At 39.6% G+C, this 19847-nt stretch overlaps 1 protein-coding gene across 14 annotated transcripts in view; it reads right to left on the bottom strand.

Annotated features, from left to right (window-relative positions):
• The window catches only part of MASTL (microtubule associated serine/threonine kinase like), a 32785-nt gene that overhangs the window by 7350 nt on the left and 5588 nt on the right, over positions 1-19847 (bottom strand). For 5 of the 14 annotated variants that reach the window (XM_055092520.2, XM_003821422.7, XM_008974888.6 and 2 more), the window contains exons 3-9: positions 19573-19712; positions 18160-18248; positions 14173-14279; positions 13807-13957; positions 12077-12249; positions 8380-9519; positions 6216-6357 (exon numbers count right to left, since the gene is read on the bottom strand). In XM_055092520.2, coding sequence (XP_054948495.1) covers positions 6216-6357; positions 8380-9519; positions 12077-12249; positions 13807-13957; positions 14173-14279; positions 18160-18248; positions 19573-19712 — 1942 coding nt within the window. Of the gene's footprint in view, positions 1-1659; positions 1675-6215; positions 6358-8379; positions 9520-12076; positions 12250-13806; positions 13958-14172; positions 14280-18159; positions 18249-19572; positions 19713-19847 lie in introns of all 14 variants that reach the window. The other 9 variants (XM_055092525.2, XM_055092521.2, XM_008974886.5 and 6 more) reach the window with 3 other exon arrangements.

Below are 19847 nucleotides of genomic sequence, written 5' to 3'. Positions count from 1 at the left end.
ACGCCATTCTCCTGCCTCAGCCTCCCAAGTAGCTGGGACTACAGGCGCCTGCCACCATGCCCAGATAATTTTTTTCTGTATTTTTAGTAGAGACAGGGTTTCACTGTGTTAGCCAGGATGGTCTTGATCTCCTGACCTTGCGATCCACCTGCCTCAGTCTCCCAAAGTGCTTGGATTACAGGCGTGAGCCACTGCACCTGGCCACAAAGATGTTTTTAACGATTATTTTAAATATGATCTTCTAAACTATAAACTGGTTTATACTTTAGTTCTATGAACAAAGTGTTTCCTAAGAAAAGGTTAATTTTAGTTCAAAAATGGATAACTTCAATATAAATTAAGAATAGGCATCCTAGGCTAGTGCTAAATTTGCCTGAAAGTTACTCTTTAAAGACAACATCACAAAATTCTTTATTGTGGTTAAACAACTGCCACCATTGCATTTTAAGACAACTAGGAAAGCATTGTGGAATCTGATTTTAGGAAAAATAGCTGCATGCATTTAGAGTGCCATTTTACCTGCGAGCCATATAATCCCATCTTCCCTTAAAGGAATACAAAATGCAAATATTCTATAGGCTTCTATTTCTATAATACTATAAAAACATACAAACCACCTCAGTTAGTAGGCCTTTCAAGCAGCACTGAGAAAGAATTATCCCAATGGATTAGATAATGTAACCAAATAACAGAAAAGTAGGGGGGAATTAGAAAAAAAAAATTTCCTTATTTTACTTAGGTTAGAAATTAGGCCCCTTTTACCAGCTCAGCCAAAATATACTTGTGTTAAAAAAAAAAAAAATACATGATTTCTCTATGGATATGCCACACATACCCATATACTTAAGTCAAAGTCTAATAAGATCACATAATGGAATAAAACTTTGCAATTATATGTTATTAGCCACAGAAAAAGAACAGATTTGTTTTACATTGCTGGCTTTCTAATTCAAAACTCATTTCTTTAGTTTATAGGGATATGTTGATATTGTTACACTTTTTTATTTCCTAATGATAATAAAATGAAAACATTTGGAAAATTAGAGCCCTTCTGTAGTTGTCAATTTTTTTTTTTTTTTGAGATGGAGTCTCGCTCTGTCACCCAGGCTGGAGTGCAGTGGTGTAATCTCAGCTCACTGCAACCTCTGCCACCTGGGTACAAGTGATTCTCCTACCTCAGCCTCCTGAGTAGCTAGGATTACAGGCATAAGCCACCACACCCAGCTAATTTTTACCCTTTTTTAAAGTGGAGACGGGGTTTCACCATGTTGGGCAGGCTGGTCTCGAACTCCTGACCTCAGGTGACCTGCCTGACTCGGCCTCCCAAAGTGCTGGGATTACAGGCGTGAGCCACAGTGCCCAGCCATTTTTAATATTTGTATCAATACTATTTCTTCTGTTATAATAAAAAAGACTGCGTCTTCACTCTGTGCTACCTTTAAAAGTTGATGAAAAACGCCTCAGGCCTATATTTCTTTTCACAGAGAAGAACCACCTCTCTGGATGTCTTGCTGCTCAGAAAACAGAAGACGGTTCATTTTTGTATTTCACAAGTGAGCTAAAAGGAAAAATAGTTTTTTATGCAATGTGATCTAGTTATACTTTGACTGTTCAGTTTAATGTGCTTTGCCGCATTACTTTATAGAGAAGCTCACTCACCGGAAGTCAGAAATCCTGCATGTAAGAAAACAGTAGTTAGGTACACTGTATTAAAATTATTAGAGTCCCTTCCCTCATCATTCACTGAACTGGGCACCAGGTATTGTGCCAGATATAAAGGATACAAAGACGATTAAGAAAAATCTCTTTTCCCAAAGAGAAACCAGCCTACTCTGGAAGAGACAATACAGACAATTTTAACACACTAAGCTGAAACAAAAAGGTGCACATAAAGTTACGGAAAACTCAGGACAGACTCCCTGGCTCATCTCGGCTGAGAGGCAAGATGGAGGGGCATCAAGAAGGTCATGGCTGGGCCTCAGCATGTTGTCAGCATGTTGTTTAGCTGAGGGAGCTAGATGTCTCACTAAAATAGTGGCAAGATGCTATAAAATACATCTTTATGTTTGAAGCTTACTTTCACACTGTGTCCTAAGTTAGAGATAATGCAAATTATAATACAGAAAATGGGCTAGCAAATCTGTGACAGAGCAAAAGAGGCACTATATAAAAATCAGTGCTCATAGGAATTTGTTTGCTTTGGCTAAGCGAGAAAGAGGAACACTAAATATGTCTATTTCCAATATTGTAGAGATTATTAATATCAGTTACTGAGTGCTTCCAAGGAATTCAGGAGTGCTATGCAGAAGGCAGAAAACTCACACTCTTGGCTGGGTGTGGTGGCTCATACCTGTAATCCCAGCACTTTGGGAGGCTGAGCACTTTGGGTGGATCACAAGGTCAGGAGTTCAAGACCAGCCTGGCCATGATGGTGAAACCCCGTCTCTACTAAAAATACAAAAATTAGCCAAGCATGGGGGCAGGTGCCTGTAAACCCAGCTAATTGGGAGGCTGAGGCAAACAACTGCTTGAACCCAGGAGGCGGGAGTTGCAGTGAGCCAAGACTGCGCCACTGCACTCCAGTCTGGGCAACAGACTGAGACTGTCTCAAAAAAAAAAAAAAAAGAAAAAAGAAAGAAAACTCACAGTCTTCTCAAGAAGTTTTCTTAAGCTTTTGTAGTGGAGATAAATTAACAATTAGTTACAACACAGGAAGAATGGCATAAATTTTAAACAGTTTCTAATAAGGTAACATAGAAGTGAATAATTCCCAGTAGTTGATCAAGGGATGCTTTATGGAAGAGGTAACATTTGAAATGATGAAATGAGAAGGAATTTGACTGGAAGATACTAGGAAACTGGCTTTGCTCAAATAAGGTTTAATACACAAGCAAAATAGGGAAGACCTGAAAATTAAATGTATTTAAGAAATGGAATGGGAACATAAGGCATATAAAGAGACTCTTTGAGAGACAAGGCTGGTATGAGAGCTATAACCTCAAATGTCGTGATCAATTTGGATTTTACTTAGCAGCTAAGAGGGAGCCACTGTAGTTTTCTGAGAAGGGAAATAGAATAAGCCATGTGATGGTTTTGGAAGAAAAATCTGGTGGCAATGATTATTGATAATAAGATGAAGTTGAAGAGATCAGATAGAAGGGCACTAAAATAATAAAAGAGAAAGATGAGTTCTTAAAGAGAACAGTGGCAGAGAAGAAAATGAGAGGTGAAATGCTGCAGAGATCTAATTGGCTGGATTTAAATGCTTGAATGTAGGAACAAAGATTGTGTCACCATGAAGGTGATGAAACTGAGGTAGGGAACAGAGGAAGAGCTAGCTGGGTAACAAGCCCAGTGTTTTCTTTTTTTTTTTTTTTTGAGATGGAGTCTTGCTCTATCACCCAGGCTAGAGTGCAGTGGCACGATCTTGGCTCACTGCAACCTCCGCCTCCCGGGTTCAAGCGATTCTCCTGTCTCAGCCTCCTGAGTAGCTGGGATTACAGATGCACACCACCACGCCTGGCTAATTTTTGTATTTTTAGTAGAGATGGGGTTTTACCATGTTGGCCAGGCTGGTCTTGAACTCCTGACCTCAAGTGATCTACCCAACTTGGCCTCCCAAAGTGCTGGGATTACAGCCATGTGCCACAGCACCAGGCCCCACAAGTCCAGTTTTGACACCCAACATTTGAAAGATCAGTAGAATACTGAATAGCCAAATTGGCTGGCTGTCTGCTGCCTAGAGAAAGTCAGGATTAGAGACAGAGATTTGGGAATCATCAACATGGAGGTGACAAACTGACGTCATGGGAGTGATGAGATGAACATGGAGCACGTGTAGGGCAAAAAGGGTAAAGGCAGAATCTCCAAGAACTATATTTAGAAGAGGTAAGGAAGGAACTGAAGAGCAGCAACAGAGGTCAGGGGAATGAGAAGAGACAATTGGATTTGACAATAAGGAAATCACTGGTGCCCATTAAGAAGTTTCAGTTAGGCCGGGCGCCATGGCTCACACCTGTAATCCCAGCACTTTGGAAGGCCAAGGCAGGCAGATCACCTGAGGTTGGGAGTTCGAGACCAGCCTGACCAACATGGAGAAACCCTATCTCTACTAAAAATACAAAATTAGCCGGGCATGGTGGCGCATGCCTGTAATCCCAGCTACTCGGGAGGCTGAGGCAGGCGAATAACTTGAACCCGGGAGACGGAGGTTGCAGTGAGCTGAGATCGTGCCACTGCACTCCAGCCTGGGCAACAAGAGCAAAACTCCATCTCTAAATAAATAAATAAATAAATAATAAATAAAAGAATTTTCAGTTAAATAGTGAGATGATAAGTTGCCAGAGCAAAATAATCAAACAAAGAGGAAACCTTTGAGAAGTTAGGCAATGTTGGGGAGACAAGGGTGGAAACTTATTTTCAGGCTGAGGATAAAAGCTGGCAAGGAAATACAAACAGAAGAAAGGGTGTGAGAGGTGGGGTGGGGAGGATGAAACAGATGATCATGAAAAGAGCTCAAAGAAAAGGGAAGTAAGTAACATCAACATGTAGAAGAGGTTGATGTTATGGGTTGAACTGTGTCCCTCCCAAAAAAGCTATGTTTAAGTCCTAACCCGTACCTAAGAATGTGACCTTATTTGGAAATGGGTTTTTGCAACTATGATTAATTAGGTTAAGATGAGGTCACACTGGAGTAAGACGGGCTCCTAATGACTGGTGTCCTTCTCAGAAGCCAGCCCTGTGATGACAGAGACACAGGGAGAACACCATCACAGAAAGAGGGAGAACTGGAATGAGGCATCTTCAAGTCAAGGAACACTGAGGATTGCCAGCAAGCCACCAGAAGCCAGGAAGAGGCAAAGAAGGATTTCCCTACAGGTTTCAGGGGTAGTATAGCCCTGTGGACACCTGATTTTGGACCTCTAGCTTCCAGAACTGTGAAACAATGAATTTTTATTGGTTTGAGACACCCAGTTTGTGCTACAGCATCCCTAGGAAAATGAATACAGTTCATTTCAGAATGCAGGAAGGGAACAATTTTCAGAGAGAAAGGGAAGAAAAGAAGATAGGTGAAAATGTCATCTTTTTATTTTTATTTTTATTTTTATTTATTTATTTATTTATTTTTTAGACAGAGTCTTGCTCTGTTGCCCAGGCTCGAGTGTAGTGGCACGATCTTGGCTCACTGCAACCTCGGCCTCCCAGGTTCAAGCAATTCTCATGCCCCAGCCTCCCGAATAGCTGGAATTACAGGCATGTACCACCATGCCCAGCTAATTTTTGTGTTTTTAGTAGAGATGAGGTTTCACCATGTTGGCCAGCTTGGTCTCGAACTCCTGGCCTCAAGTGATCCACCTGCCTTGGCCTCCCGAAGTGCTAGGATTACAGGTGTGAGCCACCGTAACCAGCCCTATCTTTCTATACTTATGTTCTGTTTTGAAGGATGATGGTTCATTTCTGGCTTGACTCTTCTGGTAAGGATATAACTGAGAATAAGTTCTAAACAGGAATAGGCTTCTGAAGACTGAACAGAAATTTAGACCCAACATTGTGGTCCTGAGCCCAAACTCCATCCAACCTGAAGAAACATTAAGAGGTAAGATAGGCCGGGTACGGTGGCTCACGCCTGTAATCCCAGCACTTTGGGAGGCCAAGGTGGGAGGATCACCTGAGGTCAGGAGTTAAAGACCAGTCTGGCTAACATGGTGAAACTGTCTCTACTAAAAATACAAAAATTAGGCAGGCATGATGGTGGATGCCTGTAATCCCAGCTACTCAGGAGGCTGAGGCCAGAGAATCACTTGAACCTGGGAGGCAGAGATTGCAGTGAGCCGAGATTGCACCATTGCACTCCAGCCTGGGTGACAAAAGAGAAACTCTGTCTCAAAAAATAAAAATAAAAATAAATAAAAAAAGAGATAAGATAATATCAAGGGTGGCAGGTGGGGCTTCTCTGGAACATTGAGACTGAACCAGAAGGCAAAGGACAAATGACTACATGTACTCCAGCATCTGGTCTTTTACATTCAGAGAGTGGGACAGCCATGGCTACTGCTAGTTTATTTTCCTATGACAAATGCCATATATATACTAGATGAGTTCATTTTCTTTTACTTTAGGTAATGTAAGTACTGAAGAAATTTTTTAAAATTTAACCTTGAAAGATAATGTAGTGATAGATAACACTTCAAAAACTCAAGACATGCATGCCTTACCATGGGCCCTGCCTAGTAACAGCTCAGGTGCAAGGTAGTCTGGGGTTCCTAGAATTCGCCCATCATCAACGGGGGCCGCCCCTCTTCTCACACTCTTCGGAGTTCGGTATGGAGTTCCCGACTTGATCTGATTTGGGGTCTGCTAATTCAAAAAGGGTTTAAGAGATAACAAATATCTTAATTCCTTTTACACTGAATAGAAAATGGTGAAACACACAAGCCAAATAACTAGCTCATAGGCTACTAGGCGTAAAGGATGTAGTCAAATTTTTGATAAGTTTTGAAAATGAATGCATAATTAGTTATAATTATGAAAAAGTCCTTTTATCTGGTGAAGTTCAAAAGCTTAGACAACACTGATTATTCCAATAAGATCTAGATAAGAAACAATAAAAAAAATCTGCAAGAAAAATGTTCAGTGAAAAAATCTGCAAGAAGACTGATAGCATGGACTAATACAAGCTTAAGAAGAGCCACTGAGGAAGGCTATGGCTAACAAATGATTAAGACAACACGTAAGACAGAACTACATATAACCTATTGTACTAAATAGCATTTAAAAATTTTTAGGATAATTTGTTATTTCACAACAAGTTTTTTTTTTTGAGATGGAATTTCGCTCTTGTTACCCAGGCTGGAGTGCAATGGTGCGATCTCGGCTCACCACAACCTCCGCCTCCCAGGTTCAAGGAATTTTCCTGCCTCAGCCTCCCAAGTAGCTGGGATTACAGGCATACACCACCATGCCTGGCTAATTTTGTATTTTTAATAGAGACGGGGTTTCTCCATGTTGGTCAGGCTGGTCTCGATCTCCTGACCTCAGGTGATCCTCCCACCTTGGCCTCCCAAAGATGGTGTGAGCCACCACGCCTGGCATTCACAACAACTTTGTAAGACCAGCAAGACAGGTGCCATTATCCCTTACAGACATTTAGAAAAATTGCAGGTCTGAGGTTAAGGGACTTCTAAGTCATTTAATAGTAAGTCTTGGGTAGAAAACTCAAGTTTTGAAACATAAATTCAGGGGTTACACATTTTATGTTATGATGTTTTCCCAAAGGAAGAAAAAAAGTAAAACTTTGGGTTGGTAAAGGTTTAGAATATAGAGAGTAAGCTTTGAAATATATATTTTTCGCTGGGCATGGTGGCTCATGCCTGTAATCCCAGCACTTTGGGAGGCCAAGGCAGGCAGATCACAAGGTCAAGAGATCGAGACCATCCTGGCCAACGTGGTGAAACCCCATCTCTACTAAAAATACAAAAATTAGCTGGGCATGGTGGCACATGCCTGTAGTCCTAGCTACTCAGGAGGCTGAGGCAGGAGAATTGCTTGAACCCAGGAGGCGGAGGTTGCAGTGAGCCAAGATCGCGCCACTGCACTCCAGCCTGGTGACAGAGCGAGACTTTGTCTCAAAAAAAAGAAAGAAACATATATTTTTCAACTTTTATTCTCTTAAGAAGAGATCATCTAAATATGTCCTTGGAAGGCAGTAAGGTAGAGCGGACTTAAATTATCTCTGGCCAGGTGAGGTGGCTCACACCTGTAATCCTAGCACTTTGAGAGGCCGAGGTGGGCGGATTGCTTGAGGTCACAAGTTTGAGATCAGCCTGGGCAACATGGTGAAATTCTGACTCTACTAAAAATACAAAAATTAGCCAGGTGTGGTGGTGGGCCCCTATAATCCCAGCTACTTGGGAGGCTGAGGCAGGAGAATCGCTTGAACCTGGGGGTGAAGTGTGCAATGAGCCAAGATCACACTACTGCACTCCAGCCTGGGCAAAAGAACGAGACTGTCTCAATAATAATAATAATAATAATAATAATAATAATAATAATTTTGTAACTCATAGTACTGTGGGGATCAAGTGAAAATTAATTTTGTAACTCATAGTACTGTGGGGATCAAGTGAAAGTATGTGATTGTATTTTCTTAGGAAAGTACATAAAACAACACAAATGGAAGGAGGCATTACAGCTACAAATAATAAACATGATTTCTACCAGCTTTACTTTTCTGGGTGAAAACTTCCAACAGCCCACAGATTCTCAACAAGAAGAACAGAACTATATGATTAATACCGCATAGTCTAGCTTAGAGGCAAATGTCTGTCTTCATAGTTTTTCTAAAATCCAAAAAACAGTATTAGAAAGTTATAAATATACCTGATGTGGCATACAGGATCTTCTTTTTTGAGTAGGGGTTATAGCCATGGGATATGAACCACTGTAGGCACACGAAATATCCATTGCATCTAAAGAAGTCATGTTCATTCTGGATGGTTCTGAGTTATTGGATGCATTAATATGACTGTTAAAACTTCGAAAAGCAACAGCATTTCTTTTAGAGGCTAACGTTTTCAGCACCTCCAAAGGAGGACCTAACATTTTTTGGTTACTCTCTTGTACAGCAGGGTTCTCGACACCTTTTGGTGAGGTCTTTTCTTGGCAATCTGGTGTTACAATAAGTGGATCTTCAATATTTGATTCTTCAAAAGAGGATTCTTTGATGCTTCTATCTGAATTTAAGGGCTGACTTTCTAATGGACTTTCCATTATAGAAATTCCAGGAAAAGATGAATCAGAGTTCATAGAAATATTTTTAGAAGCTCTATCATCATCAGAACATAGAAAACTAGAACTTAAGTCGTCCCTCTTACTATTCTTTTCACAGTCTTCATCGAGTTCACACATAAGGTTTTTTGCTATCATTGGTATAGGTAATTTTTCTGGTGTTTGTTGTTTATCAGTAAAAGAATTGACAATGTTCTCCTTATTAGCACAGTCATTTTGTTGACTTTTGTGCACTGATAGCTTAAGGTCCTGCACTTCAACTGTTAAGCCTGTATTTTGATTTGTATAACAATTTGTCATTTCGTTATGCTTATACTCTACACAAGTTTTTTTATTCTGTATAATTTTTTTACAAGGACTGGAGTCAACCAACTCAAAATTTCTTTTTAAACTTCTTTTCCCAAGGTGCTCTTCAGATATCCCACCAGAATCCACAGCCCACTGATTTGACTGATGGAAACCTAACTGACTTGTCTCAGTGTCCATATTTACATTATTTACATCCAGTTCTACTGCTTCCCAAGAAACTTCCCCAGAGAAGCATTTTTTAGCAAGGTTTACACAAGAGCGTCCAGTGGTGGGAAGGGCACTGCTGTTATGAATGGGAGAAAGAGCTAACTCCAGATCCTTTTTATTGAAACCTTTCGTCTCAATGGCATTTGCAGATTTTGCGCATAACTTTTCAACTGCATTCCAACTCATCATTGTTGGGCCCAATGCTTCATCACTTTCCTAAGAGGGAAAAAAATATTTGTTTTAGTTATATAAAGCTGAGATTCTTTGACCTTTTAACTATGGTCCGTTAAGGTAGGATAAATGACCCCATAAACTATTATGCTACCTGTTGCCACTTTCAAATGGAAAAAATAAACAACAGAGAATTAAAAAGCAATGTAAGCAATTATAAGCTTATATACATTATTCTGAATGAAATGGTCTAAAATTTAAATAAATTATTCTATAATACTTATTTTGATCGTATATCACAGGTTACTTAAACAGGACAAATTAACAGGCAACATATTCAGGCACATTTGGGGGTAAGCTGCATTACGTACATATCTATTTTGCAATAGGTATATGGATGATTCTGTTTTTTTTTTTTTTTTTGAAATGGGGTCTTGCTGTCGTCCAGGCTGAAGTGCAGTGGTGCGATCTCAGCTCACCGCAGCCTCTGCCTCCTGGGTTCAAGCAATTCTCCCACCTCAGCCTCCCAAGTAGCTGGGATTACAGGGGCACACCACCACACCTGGCTAATTTTTGCATAATTTTTTTGAAGTGGAGATGGGGTTTCACTATGTTGGCCAGGCTAGTCTCAAACTCCTGACCTCAGGTGATCCACCTGCCTAGGCCTCCCAAAGTGCTGGGATTACAGGTGTAAGCTACCACACCTGGCCTGGATGATTCTGTTTTGAACTGCAAAATGCACAGGGCTTGAAATTTAGTCAATGAAAAATTATAGACCTAAAATATTGTCAGTGTAAATATATATCGCTTCATATAAGTATTAAAAAACCAAGCTGATAAGGATGAAGTGACATTAATGGTAATTAATAATTACAAACCCCAAAGGGCAGAAATTAAAGTCCATTGTCAACAAGATGAACTGATATTGCATTAATAATGATTTTTTTTTCTGAATTCCAACTATCTGTGGGTATTTGTGGGTACTCAGCTTTGTATATAATATTGCAAATTGGTGCTTGGTGATAAAGATTTTTACAAGATTAGTCAAGTAGAGTGAGTCTTCAGTAAACTCTAATAGTGCTTATTTTTGATGTGTAAATGAATAGTAAACTTTATTAACTATCATTAACTCAGTAATAATAATGAGCATTTAGTCTCAAGCAAAAAGGATATTTTTTTTTGAAGATGGAGTTTTGCTCATTGCCCAGTCTGGAGGCATGATGTCCGCTCACTGCAACCTCTGCCTCCCGGGTTCAAGCAATTCTCCTGCCTCAGCCTCCTGAGTAGCTGGGATTACAGGCGCCCGCCACCACGCCCAGTTAATTTTTGTATTTTTAGTAGAGACGGGGTTTTGCCATGTTGGCCAGGCTGGTCTCAAACTCCTGACCTCAGGTGATTTACCCACTTTAGCCTCTCAAAGTGCTGGGATTACAGGCGTGAGCCACCGCGCCTGGCCTAAAAAAGGATATTCTTGAATTATATCTCACTGATCTGTAAGCACAGAAAATGATGCATGTGGGGATCAGTGTAAGGTTTTTCAGAGGGTGCCTTATCATTCCTCTGATCATAACTTGAGAAGCACCACTATAATCCCATTGGTGCATCCCTCAGGGATGCAGAAGTGGGAGGATAGTAAAGCTGTGTATAATTTGAAATAGTAAACAATATGTTTTCTTCAATAGGAAAGGAGTGCAGTAATAGTACTGGGAATGGAAATCTGTTTATCTTGCAGCATATAGTACCTTTACTTTATAAAGAGAGAAGGAAAAAAGATTAAGAAACTCTGCCTTAGTTAAACGTTAATTTGATCTTGCTTATAAAATACAAATATCCAATAATAATAAAATTCTATTGCTGAGAATAAGCAGCAAATAGAATCAAAATTATTTTAGCAAATAAAAGGTTTATTCTTTGGATATTAGTGTTATCCTAATTTATCATTATTTTATCAGCCTTCTATGAAGGAAACCTTATTATGATTTTAAATTTTAGTTCCTACCACCTTTAATATCTCTTAGCTCTAATAACTGTTTAAAAAGGCAAAAACACTATGTAAGTTAAGTAAAGTGACTTTAAGTAAATCCATTCATTTGGCAAGCAATATCCTCAGAATAGACACTTTAAGGGCACACCCACATTACCTTTCTGGTCTAAAAGTTATTTCTGATCCAGAAGAGTTACCATTCCATTAAACAAGAAACTGACAGGAAACAGTATAGAAGGAGGTAATATGAGTTTTTAAATGACATAGGTTAAAAACAAAATAAAACAAAACCAACAAGCCAATGTCTGTATCATGGGAAGGACTTCTAAAAACAAGTGAGGTCCACCTAGATACACAGAAGCCAAGCATTTATTATCAATTTACTGCAAGAATCTCATTATATAATCAAGTAAGAACAATGTCACAATTGAATGAGAAATGAAATATTTCAAAAGAATTTGACAGAATGTGCAGGAAAATGAATTTCTGATTAATACTATGACTGCCATTCATGTAACAATTTCATTTCTTTATGGAATTTATATGAAAAGGTATAATATTTCTAACATTCATTTGACATACATAATTGATTTTCATTAAGATAAATGTCCCTCAAACCTGGCAATCTTTTTCCCATTTGGGACTGCTGTGGCATTCTGATTCCACACTGGATATGAAGGTGTGGGATTGACTACTGGCACTGGATGTGGCCAGCCTTTTCCTAGACTGGAGTAAATTAGAAGTTAGACACTTCACAGGCATTCCTGGGTTGGAGGCAACTGTTTCAAGACCTATAGAGAAGAGACAATATTGAATTCTATGTTACAGCTTTCTTAGTTCCTTACTGAACCTGAATCTTTACATATAATTAAGCAAAGTATCAAGAATTACATATTAATATGTATTAAGAATTACATATCAGAACTATTTCTTTGTAAACACTATCTAGTCCACAAGAACAGCTGGCATGCTTCCCATTATGTTTAGATACATATACTATTAATATATCTAAACATATCCCACTATGTTTAGATACAAGTACTGCTATGAAAGTTAGAACCGAACAAAATCCCCTTAACATTCATTCAGTAAAGAATAAGAACAAGGGAATGGTCGATTGATTGACTAATTCATGGCAGGATCTCCCTCTGTCATCCAGGCTAGAGTGCAGTGGTATGATTACTCTCACTGCAGCCTTGACCTCCTGGGCTCAAGCGATACTCTCATCTCAGCCTCCTGAGTCGTGAGGACCACCAAATCTGGCTAATGCTTTTAATTTTTTCTAGAGATGGGGGTCTCACTATATTGCCCAGGCTGGTCTCAAACTCCTGGGTTCAAGTGATCCTCTCGCCTCAGCCTCCCAAAGTGCTGTACTTACAGGTATGAACCACCAAATTAATGTATAACTAGGAGCAAATCAATTTGGAATATCTATCATCCAATTTGAACCCATTCCTGACAAAGGAACATTATTGATGTGATATATCCAGACGTGCTATAAAGTTAGAATATGACTACATTTACTCAATTCAACTTGTATTTAATACTTGTATTTAATTCAACTTGTATTTATTAACACTGAGGTTTATGCGCTTACAAATGTCAATTATACACACTTACAAGGGATTTTTAAAAAATACTACTGGATAAAGCAAATAAATAATGGTAAATTGCTTGTTTGTTTTGAGACAGTCTCACTGTCACCCAGGCTGGAGCACAGTGGTATGATCTCAGCTCACTGCAGCCTCCGCCTCCTGTGTTCAAGCAATTCTCCTGCCTCAACCTCCTGAGTAGCTGGGATTACAGGTGCCCACCACCACGACCAGCTAATTTTTGTATTTTTAGTAAAGACAGGGTTTTACCATGTTGGCCAGGCTGGTCTCGAACTCCTGACCTTAAGGGATCCGCCCGCCTCGGCTGCCCAAACTGCTGGGTGTCATGTTGGTACTCAAAATGTTTTGAATTTTGGGGCATTTTTTGTTTTTTTGAGGAAGCGTCTCACTCTGTCACCAAGGCTGGAGTGCAATGGCGCTATTAAGGCTCACTGCAGCCTCAACCTCCTGGGCTCAAGCGATCCTCCTGCCTCAGCCTCCAATGTAGCTGGGACCACAAGTGTGCACCAACATGCCCAGCTAATTTTTGTAGAGATGAAGTCTCACTTTGTTGCCCAGGCTGGTCTTGAACTCCTGGGTTGCAGTGAGCCGCCGAGATCGCGCCATTGCACTCCAGCCTGGATGACAGAGTAAGACTCCGTCTCAAAAAGAAAGAAATCCTGCCTCAGCCTCCCAATGTGGTAGTATTACAGGTGTAAGCCTCTGCGCCTGGCCTACCTTTTCTTTTATACTCACATGATTTTAGTAATTTGCTAGAATAAGGCGTAGTGTCCTTTTGATCTACAGACATAGGGCATACGAGTCCTTGAGAAAGCTGTGATGTTTCAGACAGACAGGCTGAAAGGATGTTTGCAGGGTCTTGATTTTTTTCTGCAATTGGTGTGTTCTATTAAAAAGAGAAAAATAAAAACAGGTTTACCTTCCCCAAAACACCACCTAAGTACATAGACTGTTGTACCACCTAAGTAGACAAACTGTTAAAGTAAATCCAAATGCTTGATATTTAAATCTATTTTGATCTTTTTTTTTAAAGGTGATTTTAAATTTTAAGTGGTGATCATGAAGGGGTATGTCATGTTAATTTTCTTCTCAAGTACTTACAAATCCCAACGAGCTGATGAGCGATAACACTTGTCCTGGGGTTCTTGAATAATCTTGTCTAGGTTTTGCCATTGATGGTGTTGTAAGGATATCCATCATATTAATATCTATGTATGCAAAGAAAAGTATATAAATGTATTTAAAACCTTTACCTCCCATTGACTAAAAATGAATGTTATGTATATGACAACAAAATAATTTTTTGTAAACCAAATGTTAAAAAAGGAGACAGTGGCTGGGCACGGTGGCTCACACCTATAATGCCAGCACCTTGGGAGGCTGAGGCAGATGGATCACTTGAGGTCAGGAGTTCAAGACCAGCCTGGCCAACATGGTGAAACACTGTCTCTACTAAAAATACAAAAAGTAGCTGGTCTTGGTGGTGGGCACCTGTAATCTCAGGTACTCGGGAGGCTGAGGCAGGAGAATCACTTGAACACGGGAGGCGGAGGTTGCAGTGAGCCGAGATCGCGCTACTGCACTCCGACCAGGGCGACAGAGCAAAACTCTATCTCAAAAACTAAATAAATAAATAAGGAGATGGTATGGAATCAATATTAATTTTAGGCCCCCCACGTTAGCTAATATGTTTAAGCCTAGGTCAAGATAGAAACTGACCCAGATTATTAGCATGTTTCAGCGCATAATATTTTAAAATAATTCAACACTGACACATAATACTATACTATTCCACTTAGATATAAAAAATGGTAAGAGAAGTCTAATGTTCTTATCCAGGCATGGTGGCTCACATCGGTAATCCTAGCACTTTGGGAAGCCAAATGGAGAGGATCCCATGAGCCCAGGAGTTTGAAACCAGCTTAGGCAACATAGTGAGACCTATCTCTACAATTTAAAAACTAGCTGGGCATTGTGGCAAGCACCTGTAGTCCCAGCTACTGGGGAGGCTGAGGTGGGAGAATTGCTTTTCCCAGGAGTTCAAGGCTACAGTGAGCTATGATCACATCACTGCACTCCAGCCTGGGTAATACAGTGAGACCCTGTCTCTTAAACAAACAAAAATAATCCCAGAACTCTAATGTTCTTATAGGACTTTTTAAAATTAGCTGGGTGTGGTGGCTCATGCCTCTAGTCCCAGCTACTCGGAAGGCTGAGGGACAAGAATCGCTTGAGCCTGGGAGGCAGAGGTTGTAGTGAGCCTAGATCATGCCACTGTACTCTGTACTCCAGCCTGGGTGACAGAGCAAGACTCCCTCTCAAAATAAATAAATAAATGAATGAATAGGCTGGGCGCGGTGGTTCACGCCTGTAATCCCAACACTTTGGGAGTCCAGGGTGGGTGGATCACGAGGTCAGGAGATCAAGACCATCCTGGCTAACATGGTGAAACCTCATCTCTACTAAAAATACAAAAAATTAGCCGGGCGTGGTGGTGGGTGCCTGTAGTCCCAGCTACTCAGGAGACTGAGGCAGGAGAATGGCGTGAACCCAGGAGGTGGAGCTTGCAGTGAGCTTAGATTGTGCCCCTGCACTCCAGCACTCCAGCCCGGGCAACAAAGCGAGACTGTCTCAAAGAAAAAAAAAAATAACAAATAAGTAAATAAATGAAAGTATACTGAAAGTTTTAACAACAAATGTCATTTATGCCTCACATTGATGAAGTGATAATAATAATACACGTATATGATATTTTACAAAAAAAGTTTTATTAAAATTAGACCCTTATGATAAACAAAGTGACTTAAATTTATCAACAATTTTATCTTAATGCAAAATTTTTGTCATTTGTGATATTTTCCAATAGCTTATCTGAAATCCTTAGAATCAGATTTCGAAATAAGATTTCAAAGTCAGATTTCTTTGAAATCACAATTCAAAAATGTTTAGATTTTAGAAAAGTAATGTGGTAAATATACTGCATATTATGAAATATCCCTAGTGGCAAATCATATGAATAATCACATGAACTGGAATCAACAGACTATAAATACCCCTGGCCAGGCACGGTGGCTCATGCCTGTAATCCTAGCACTTTGGGAGGCCGAGGCGGGTGAACCACCTGAGGTCAGGAGCTTGAGACCAGCCTGGCCAACATGGTGAAACTGTGTCTCTACTAAAAATACAAAAATTAGCTGGGCGTGGTGGCGGGCACCTATAATCCCAGCTACTCAGAAGGCTGAGGCAGGAGAATTGCTTGAACCCGGGAGGTGGATGTTGTAGTGAGCCGAGATCACGCCATTGCACTCCAGCCTGGGCAACAGAGCAAAAACCCCATCCCAAAACAAACAAACAAACAAAAGACTATAAATACCCCTACATCAGCATAGATCAGATTTTACCAAACTTAGTAAAAAGTTTTAGGTATTCATAACTGTTGAACTTTGTACTTCCACATGAAGAATTGTAGATCTGCATATATTTTCAAATATTAATAGTTATAATTCCAGAGTTTTTAAGTCCAATTTCTGGTTATTTTCATTATTAATACTTTCCCATCCGTCTACACTTTCTAATAGAGAATACAATATGTTTCTTTTTTTTTCGAGATGGAGTATCGCTCTGTCCCCCAGGCTAGAGTGCAGTGTCATGATCTTGGCTCACTGCAACCTCTGCCTCCCAGGTTTAAGCAATTCTCCTGCCTCAGCCTACTAAGTAGCTGGGACTACAGGCGCGTGCCACCACACCCAGCTAATTTTTGTATTTTTAGTAGAGATGGGGTTTCATCAGGTTGGCCAGGCTAGTCTAGAACTCCTGACCTCAACCTCAAGTGATCTACCCGCCCCGGCCTCCCAGAGTGCTGGGATTACAGGCATGAGCCACAGCACCCAGCCAAGAATACAATATGTTTCTAAGTTGATAATCAATCATTTATCCATGTTTCTATGATGAACTTAAGTAATTTCTAGTTTCTCCCTATTAGAAACAATGCTGCTACAAGTGATTTCATTTATGTGTATTTTGTTCATTTGAACAATTTCCTTAGAATAAATTCCAAAGCATAAGCCACTAGATCAAAGAGAATTAAAAACTTTTATATTTAAAAACATATTGGCAGATTTCCTCCAGAAAGCACTATGCTAATTTACAATGCCCCCAGAAAAATATTAGTGTGCTTTTTTGGTAGTATTACTAACTGGACCATCAGTATTCCTTTCTTTTGCCCGTTTAATAGTGTAAGATGGTTCATTTACTCTTTCTTATATTAGCATTTATTTAACTACTACTAGTGAAAAGAACACAGTCCCATATATACATATATGTGTTAACTGTGTATTCATTTTCTTTGTCCTTTTGTTGATCAAGGTCTTAGTGGTGGCCGTGTATATTTGAATATGTTTTCAGTTATTAACCCTTCATCATGTTATAGTTATTCTGGTCATTTTACTGATGCTTAATTGGTAAGAATCAATTTCACTCGGGATAAAAGTCAGAAAAACAGAAATTGTGAGTTCCTTTGTGAAGATCAAAGGACCTTCAAGGACCTCTGAATAGCCAAGAATAATCACTCCTATTTTTCATCTTCAGTGGAAAAAAGAACCCGTTATACCTTTCTAGCCTATTCTGGGATAAATAACAAATTTTATTTAGTGTAAACTAACAAAGAAAACAGTGGAAGTTAATGAAATGTAGTCTCTATAATTTGTTAGACTTTTCATTTTTTAAATTTTTTATATTTATTTTTAGTTGGACTTTTTTTTTTTGAGACAGAGTTTCACTTTGTTTCCCAGTCTGGAGTGCAATGGCAGGATCTCAGCTCACTGCAACCTCCATCTCCTGGGTTCAAGTGATTCTCCCTGCCTCAGCCTCCTTAGTAGCTGGGATTACAGGCGCGTACCACCACGCCCAGCTAATTTTTGATTTTTAGTAGAGATGGGGTTTTGCCACGTTAGCTAGGCTGGTCTCTAACTCCTGACCTCAGGTGATCTGCCCGCCTTGGCCTCCCAAAGTGCTGGGATTACAGGTGTGAGCCACCACGCCTGGCCTGTTGGATGTTTTAAAAAAGTACTTACTTGATATTTTTCTTACCTCTATTCAAAGTAACTTTTGAAAGGCCAAAATCCGTCAGTTTAATATGACCCTCATTAGAAATAAGCATATTGTCCGGTTTCAAGTCCCTGCACACACAAAAGGCAAATATTAGATAACCAAAAAAGGGCTAGTTTTAATGTTAGAATTTCCAGAAAAAAAGAGTTACAAAGGAGGCAAACCCTATTTATTTCCTCCAAAATAAAGATACTCATTGATGGCTTTGAAAAGTACAGAAAACATCTCTCAAAAGCAAAACATCTTTCGTACTGTTTATCAGAATCTACAAAAAAGATAAATTAATACTAGATTATCTTTGGTATCATTGGTTAGATATTCCATTAAAATAAAGAAACCTTATTAGATAAAATCAACCTCAAGCCAGTTCAAATTTACATTTACTTTCTTTTTTTTCTTTTCTTTTTTTTTTTTGAGATGGAGTTTCACTCTTGTCACCCAGGCTGGAGTGCAATGGCACAATCTCGGCTCACTGCAACCTCCACCTTCCGGGTTCAAGCAGTTCTCCTGTCTCAGCCTCCCGAGTAGCTGGGATTACAGGCACCCACCACCACACTCGGCTAATTTTTGTATTTTTAGCAGAGACAGGGTTTCGCCATGTTGTCCAGGCTGGTCTCAAACTCCCGACCTCAGGTGATCCGCCCGCCTCAGCCTCCCAAAGTGCTGGAATTATAGGTATGAGCCACCACACCTGGCCTACATTTACCTTCTTAAAGGAAGGTAAGATTGAGATTTAATAAGTCACTTAATTTGACTTTCTTTGCATAGAGAAAAACATTGTAAATCAATTGGACTACAAAATATACCACTTTTGTATAATGCAGAGGAGCGGAAAGGATTCAATACTCTTCACATAAAATGCCATACTTAGTGGGCCGTGGTAGCTCATGCCTGTAATCGTAGCATTTTGGGAGGCTGAGGTGGGAGGATCCCTTGAGCCCAGGAGTTAAAGAGCAGCCTGGGAACCTTGTCTCTACAAAAAAAAAAAAAAAAAGCCAAGAGTAATGGCACACACCTCTAGTCCCAGACACTTGGGAGGCTAAGGCAGGGGGATTGCTTGAGACCCAGAGGTCGAGGCTGCAGTGAGCCAAGGTCAAGTCACTGCACTGCACAACCTGGATGACAAAGTGAGACCCTGTCTCAACAAAGAAAAAAATAAATAAATATGTAAATACAAAAATAAATAAATACATGCTATACTCATGTTCAAAGCAATATGTTTTAAAAAACACAGGGAGATGAAAGAAGAGTTAATTTCTAAATGAATACAAGTTACTAGTAAACTTTAGATAACCTGGAAATAAGTGCAAGTGGTTACTGTGAATATCTGAGACTCAAATATGTAATTTGATTACTTGAATTTTTAAGTAATAATTTGGAGAAGTCAGTCTTTACCTGTGGATGATTCCATGTCTGTGAAGGTAGTCTAGAGCCAGTGCTACTTCAGAAATATATTTCACAGCCATCTCTTCATCAAAATAACCATATATATGTAGGAGAGACTTGACATCTCCCCCAATAAGATATTCCATTACCTTTCAAAAAAGAATTTAATATTGTGAAATAAAAACAATATGATTACTTTAAAAATCTAGTATTTGGGCATTACAGTTACAGTATTTGGCATGGCTCTGTAACGAAACGACCTTTTCTTGCTATTACTCGTAATA

This window comes from Pan paniscus, chromosome 8 (assembly GCF_029289425.2).
Source record: "Pan paniscus chromosome 8, NHGRI_mPanPan1-v2.0_pri, whole genome shotgun sequence".
In the NCBI taxonomy this organism is placed as follows: domain Eukaryota; kingdom Metazoa; phylum Chordata; class Mammalia; order Primates; family Hominidae; genus Pan; species Pan paniscus.
This window is presented reverse-complemented; position numbering and strand designations above follow the sequence as displayed.